Genomic DNA, 7,547 nt, shown 5'->3' with positions numbered 1-7,547 from the left:
AAGGTCAAAAAAGGATGATGTAGTAGTGTATGAATAAAATTTTGGTACCGAAAGAGTTGGAATTTACCCCCACGCTACAAAATAGGATAAATATCAAGATGGAAAATTTTGCCAGTTGTCCTTTTTTGTCTTTTTCTCTATTTTTGCTTGTGAGGTTTTTATTTTCAGGTAAGTTGATTTTTCTGGAGTGAAGCGAACCGAAAACCCTTCAACATACTTAATGGGTACTGAAGCTGAGATAAACGCCACAACAGCCTTGTTTGTGACAGTATCTCATTATCTCCTATTGCGAATAAAGACGATTATATTATTATCAAAATAACCTATTCTATTTTCTGTTTTTTTTCTAATAATTCTATATTCAACACAGTATTTTAATATCATGTTTGTTTTTCGTGAGTAGAAATGTTCAGCTCCTTGGTCCGTGTTTGACCTCTTTGTAACAGCCAATCATATGTTACAATGGACAGGTATAGCCGCCTATCACCATAAAGAAACATGGAATATATATATATCCATATGACAAAGCTTCCATATGTGTGAAAAACTAGTTGTTATGTTAGCGTTTGCGGCAGTGCGCGCGTGGGCACCTGGCTTGCCTCGCGACGACTGGAAGTGACACACGCGGCTTCACGAGCGAGGATACCAGCGGAGGGAACTAGGAGAAGACTGACCCCTCGGGAATAAGTGGATTAAAGGTAAGTAAAAAAGGGGGGTAGGGAAGGGCAAGGTGTGAGGTACACCTTAGTGACGTAATCAGTACTATTTCACAAATCAGACTCACGTCGAGGTGTCGTATTAGAGATAGATATTGATCGAAATTACATATATGCTTTGTTTTACTTCTGCAAGTAAAATGTTGATTTTCGTGAAAAGAAAAAAGTAGAAACTATATGCCTCTAAAATCTTTAAAATAAGACCTGATATTGTTTTTTTTAATTGAGCGATTGTATTTAATGCTAATTAAATGTCACCCTTTATGTAATATAATATGAAGATATTTTTATTATGTTTAAGTATTTTTTGCCTTTGTGTCTTAGGAAGTGGGAAGCTTGGAGTATTTATAATGTCATAAATTGGTTTTTACTTTAAAGAAAATTTAAGGTAGGCAAATTGTTGCAGTGTACATATGTTTTGTTTGATTAAGTCGACATTGATTATACATTTTTACTTACATTAATTTATTGATGTGTCTGTTCAGGTGGTCATCCCTGTTCCGTCATCGTTAAAGAATCCACATTCAGGTTTCAGCATTGTATAAGTCCTGTATTTCTTTTATTTTCGGAGTAGGGGGCTTTTTTTCACCCGTATGATTGTATCGTTTGTGGAATTTACTTTATTCATTCATCTCTAATTCTTATATATTTTAACTTAAAACGATAGGGGTAAAAATGATTTTGCTTTATTTGTTTGTAAAACACAATGCTATAAAAAACGGGGGGGGGGCAGACTCCTTTTTCATGTACGTTTATATAAATGTACGTTTTTCAGACACTTTTTGGTATTTGCAAAAATTCGAAAGCTCAGATTCTGTAAAATTCTATCAGGATTATTAGGAAGAATGGATTTGACAAGGTCACCTTTGACAAGATCAAAAGCAGGAATTGAGTCTTACATAACAATACTATCGAACACCCTCCAATAACGATATAAAATGTCAACAATTGCAATCGTAAAGTATAAAATAGCTATGGGAAGAAGATAAGGATATTTATGATTAATGTTAGAGTGACATAAATTGTCAGTGACGAAAAAAAGTACCAATATCTGATTGCCTTAAGCTTTTGAAACACTGTGTAGGGCGACATTAGAAGGTCGCGTAGTTAGATCCACGCCATTAAAACAGTATCACATTCTGAGACACAAATTAGTCTGCTTCCCTAGGCTACAGAAAACTTGATAGCGCGGGGGAGGTAATTATCATCTTTAGGAATAAAAAGGTTACCAACACCATTAAGATCCAATCTTCTGACTCCAGGCTTTGTGTGAGTAGAATTCTTTCCGTACTTGATCAAATCCACCTCGCAGAATAGATTTTATTCCATTGCTTACTTTTAAGGTCGCCTTACAGTCGGTTGTAGATCAATTTTACACCTGTTTTATTTTCTACGATTAAGGCCGTTTCGCTGAATATGTTTTACTTGACTGCTTAATGAAAGGTCACCTATCTGGTAGTTTCGTACAAGTTTGTTATTTTTGAGGTCGCCTATATCATTAGTTTCGTACTTGACTGAGCTTTATTTAAGGGGGACGGGTGATCTTTTATCTGAGTGGCAAACCGGCAGTCAGCATCATATAGATAATTTAAATTAAAAAGCGCCAAATTAAGGTTTTTAACGATTCAAAGAACATTGTCATCCAGGCAATAACCTTCATATTTTGTATGCTAGAATTCATTGTCAAGTTAGAGATAAAAAACAAACAGTGATGAATTCAACGTTTTCTTGAAAACCAAATCAAGTATATGAAAACATGAACACATGCAGAGAACTGCCATATATGACTTTATTTTGGAAATTATATGAAAAGGTTTCAATATTTTCAAGTATATTATACCTTTAGGCATGTATGTAAACTCCAAAAACTGTTTTTATTTTGGATTCTTAACAACTCCCCTGATACTGAATTGCAACCATCATACAACCTCTACAATGAAACTGGATGCAAGAAGCCTTCAGGCCTAAAATGAAAATTTGTTTGTTTGCAGTTGCCTACCGACCCACTGAAAATGCACCCGACCCAAACTTTTTTTTTAGCCATTCAGTAAATTAATTTTTTTTTCAGGATATTGAAACTGCTTCATTTAAAATTTTTGACTACTGTTTTTATCAATAAGTGGTTTATAACAAGAGTTGAACTTATTCATCTTTAGTAGGTCTATGAAAAACTCTATTATTTGTTATCTAACAAAAATCTGAAAAATTTTCAAAAAAAAAAAAAAAGAAGAAGAAAATTCAATGCCTACCCACCTACCCAGTCAAAAATTATAGGTCGGCAACTGCAAACAAAGAATTTTTCAAGCTTGGCCTCACGTAAAGGTTCAGTTAAAGCTACGATTTAGACAAAATGAACATCTCCATTTATTGGTTACCATAAAAACAGTTTTCTTTTCTTCATCAAACACTATCAATAGTTAACTACTGGTCTCTCAGATTTAAACAATATGGAGGATTCGATGTTATTTTAACTGATGGTCTCTTAGATTTATACATTATGGGTGGATACAATATGTATGATTCACAGGCTTTTGGATCGCTTGGGAAAAAAAATTGTGTGTAAAAAATTTTTTTTTTTTTCAATGTATATACAATGTATGTTTGTACATTTAAGAGAATAAATCATTGTCATTGTCATTGTCATTGTCATTCAACACCTCAATTTTTTTTCTAAGCGATCTTAAGGCCTGTGGTATGATTTGATGTTCTTTTTAATTGCTGGTCTCTCGAACGTACACAATTTCTGGGTGATTCAATGCTATTTTAATTGCTGGTCTTTCGAACGTATACAATATGGGTGATTCGATGCTTGTTATTTACTGCTAAGTGGTCTCTTGGATTTATACAATATGGGTGATTCGATAATTTCAATGCTGTGTAAACTTCACAATTATCCTATTTATTAGAATGATATTGCCATATTCTTACTTGCGTAAGATCTTATATTTTAAGTTTTGGAGACTGAGATGAAAACGAAGCTCGTATGAAAAACAGACGGACGGACATACTAATTACTATATACCCTCCCTATTTTCAAGCTGGGGGTATAACTAGAGGTATTGTAAGCAATAAGCTCACTAAAAGATATCCCCCTCCTCCCATATGAATATAATGGCAGTGTTCTGTTTTGCTCTGGGAAACTCAAAATATGTGTCGAATCAAAAAGTAAAACAGGAGGTCACCATGGCAATATGTAATAAAGATTCTGTGAAAGTTTCATTAAATTTGACTTTGTAGTATAAGAGTTGCGGATAAGAGATGGGTACCCAAAAGCGTAACAAACAGACGGACGGAGGGACATACCTATTACTATATACCCTCCCGCTTTTCAATCAAGGGTATTAAAAGGGGACTGGATCTGTTAAAATATGGCAAATATAAGTTCCTGACTTTAGTTTTTGCAATAGCATTTCTAATCATTACTAATTTTGTGATTACAAATTATGCTTGTATCTATGTTATGCCCCCAGTTGACCATGACTGGCAAATAAATTCTATTCGAGCATATTGGTATTACATCACAATATATCCAGATGGTCGTTATATACATGTAGTTGTCTGAGGTTTTAAAATGAAACAGACACAAGAACTATCGATAATTTATAAGAGAAACTTGCTGATTCCGAGGCCAAATGTCAAGGTCACAAATTTCTATTTTGTGCTTAAAATATTTTCCAGATAAGCTGAAACTTAATCATTCTTTTAGTTGAAAAAAACCCCCAAGATCAAGAGGTCAAAGAACATAAATTCATATATGTGCTATCCAATGGTTACTAGATTCATTTAGATACCATCTATTATGAAAACGTGACCAAAATTGATTTGACTAAAAAAAAAAAAGACGTCAATAGTAATTAAACAACAAAGCTTTATGATAAACGTGATGACTTGAAGTTCAGTTTCAATCGTCAACTTTCCCTTAGTTATCTAGCAATATAACTTTAACCATACGGGGTTTATCTTTCTCAGTTGATTCGGTATGCAAGATCATCTCTACCTATGTACAATTTCTAAAACGAGCTAATTACCGGTAATTGATAAACAAGAAAATCAACAATCTCGTTTAAAAACACCATTCGTTAGTCTCTACGGTCGATACAATGACCTTGTCGGCAAAAACTATTTATCATTAAGTTATATTTGCTAACTAACGTTTTTCTTAACCATTGTTAGACCCTTATTTACACACTGAATTGTCGACTGATTTTTCCGTTATTTCCCGATCATAACAAGGAGCACAATCTGGTGCGACCGGTCGGCAGTAGATGCTCACTCGTCCATGGCACCTGATTCCACCTCTGATGTTTTAGAGGCCCGTGTTTGCTCTGCTCCTGATATGTATTTTGAGCTTGGATACTGTTCGTTATCTCCATTTATTTAATTTTCAAGGGTCAAAGAATTATACCGTGTTACACATTGCTTCTGACTAATATATAAAAACTTCTCTCTTTAAGCTGGGGACATAAGTTTATTGAATTTCGTTATTTCATTTAAAGAATGCGTGACAGATTGATTTACATGCAACTTGTGTGTTGCCTTAAATAGCAAAGTGATATAAACACGTTTATTTCTGTCATCTGCCAGGTGTGTTACAATATGTTACAGGTATGTATCAAACACAACTAGTGCCGTGTATAATCAATAAATCAAGCAGACGCCAATTGGGTTAATTAAAATCGTCTTATCAAATATTTTCTATTTTTTGTCAGCTTCTGAACAGTATTTAAAAAGGGATTGTGTAAATCCTGAACAAAAATATTGTCCGATTAGGTATGGTCCTTAAAAATGCAGCCGCTAGGTAGTTTTTATTCGATGCTTTCTGTAAGTTATATGAAACACCTCTGATTGATGTGAAGTAATCCTTCTTTCTTTAGACTTTTAATTTGCTTTTTATATTCAGAAATGAAATAAGTCTTTTGTTTTTAGACCATCAGATCATGATGTGCTTCTTTCCAGTACTGATGTGAAATAATTCTTTTTTTCAGAGCATCAGATGTTCTTTGTGATGTGTTATGGCGCACGTGTTCAGAAAGGTAAACAAGTAAATCTCTGATTACAATTTTACTTCAAAGTTTCTTTTTTTTCTTTTTTTCTTCTTTTTTTTTTTTTAGATTTTTTGCTTGATTCCGCCGCCATAAAGGTGATTTGGAGTTAATATTTTCTAAATTTTTCTGTAAAATTTCATGACTCAGATGCTATAGCATTTTATACCAAAATATAACTTAAGAATTTCAGGTAGACACATCCTTGCACTTTCACAAATTTTAATTTTATTTTTAATACTTAAGAAAACGGCCATCTTTTATTGTATTATGAAAAATATTCAAACTATAATCCAGAAAATTCAGAGAAGAAATACGAAAAATTAAGTCAGTTCGTGCTCAACGGTTCGTAAAGAGTTAAGCAAATGAACACACCTGGTGAGTCGTAAACATTAAGTTTACGTTTCACAGGTGTAATTAATTTGTTGAAATTTTCAAAGCTTTCGAACATTTCAACTCTGAATTTTCTGGATTATAGATATTATAATATTGTTCATTATTACACAAAAATATCACTTTTTTTTCTTAAATATTATGGATCAAGTTTTTAAAAATGTGTGAAATTGCAAGGATGTGTTAACCAAACGCGTCCGGGAATTCGTAGTTTCAGTAATTTCAAAAAAAAAATTCTTTTAATAAAATGTTCGTATGAAATGCTACAAATCCTCTCTCTCTCCAGACAAAGTTGGCTCGTCCAGGGGACAAACATGCAAGATGTGAGAGTCCGGAAGAACCACCGATCCCTGACCTTTCTCACTTGACCCCGGAAGAGATTGATATCCTTCAGAAGGTCATTCAACGACAGGAAGAGTTCGAGAATGAAGAGGCTTCATGTATCTGGTAAGTTTCTAGTAAATGATGCGTCATGTATTTTATGAGCACTCATGTATCATGTACGTTCAACATGGATCTGGAAAGCAAAGCTTGAATCAGGTAAATATGTCATGTATCTAGTATGTGCGTTATGTATCTAGAATGTGCGTTATGTACAGTTTATCTGCTGGTAATTATGTTGCGTATATGGTAAACACGTAATGTATCAAGTATATACCTTATGTATCCTGGAAGTACTTTATGTATCCTATAAGTAGGTCATGTATCTCGAAAGTACGTAATGTATCCTGTAGGTACGTCATTTCGTTTTCTTTTAAGCATCTTGATCTTACAAGACGTAATTTTACGTTTGTCTTATATCTTATAAGTACGACATCTTGTAAGTGTCTTGTAAACTTGAATGCTCCATATGTTTCTGGTAAAATTGAACGCCATGGGTCTTGTAATCTTGAACGTCGTATATCTGGTTAATTTGAACGTCTTGTATTTGATTATTTTGAACTTTAGGGCCATCCGGCAGCAGTTGGAGCAGTATGAAGATGCTGTACGGGCTCAAGGCAGCGGTAAAGGTCGCCTTAAGCACATCGATCTACGTCTGTGTCGATTATGCTTCAAAACAAAATTCGCGGATGGCATCGGACGCCTGTGTCATGACTGCCGGAAGAGAGTTTGTCAGCGCTGCGGGGGTTTCACTAAAGGTCGCTGGGATCCCAAGAAAAAGAAGGTAAAGTACGCTTTTTACATGATTAATTATTGGAGCTTATTCGTTGATCTTTAAAATTGTATCATGACCTAGATTTTTTCCATTGATTTTGGCAATATAAAGCAATTGATGATTGTGTTAAATATGTCACAAATGTTATAAACATTTTGATATTCGATGATAAGTATATATTTCTTCCAAGTTTTCTAGGATTACTATTAAAGCCCATTGAAACCGTTAAAATCAAATCAG

At 33.9% G+C, this 7,547-nt stretch overlaps 1 protein-coding gene across 1 annotated transcript; it reads left to right on the top strand.

Moving 5' to 3' along the window:
• Positions 1 to 292: 292 nt before the first annotated feature.
• Positions 293 to 7,316, top strand: LOC134262674 (regulating synaptic membrane exocytosis protein 2-like; the record flags this gene model as incomplete). The annotated part of the gene is made up of 4 exons (XM_062745045.1): positions 293 to 698; positions 5,702 to 5,749; positions 6,438 to 6,598; positions 7,100 to 7,316. Coding segments are annotated over exons 2-4 (399 nt in total), but the record flags the coding sequence as incomplete, so codon positions are not given.
• Between the last annotated feature and the right edge of the window lie 231 nt (positions 7,317 to 7,547).

The sequence above is a fragment of the Saccostrea cucullata genome, unplaced genomic scaffold (genome assembly GCF_032062105.1).
Source record: "Saccostrea cucullata isolate Sc308-1 unplaced genomic scaffold, CSIRO_AGI_Scuc_v1 ctg11429, whole genome shotgun sequence".
Classification (NCBI taxonomy): domain Eukaryota; kingdom Metazoa; phylum Mollusca; class Bivalvia; order Ostreida; family Ostreidae; genus Saccostrea; species Saccostrea cuccullata.
The sequence above is the reverse complement of the archived record's forward strand: the minus strand, read 5'-3'. Positions and strand labels throughout refer to the sequence as shown.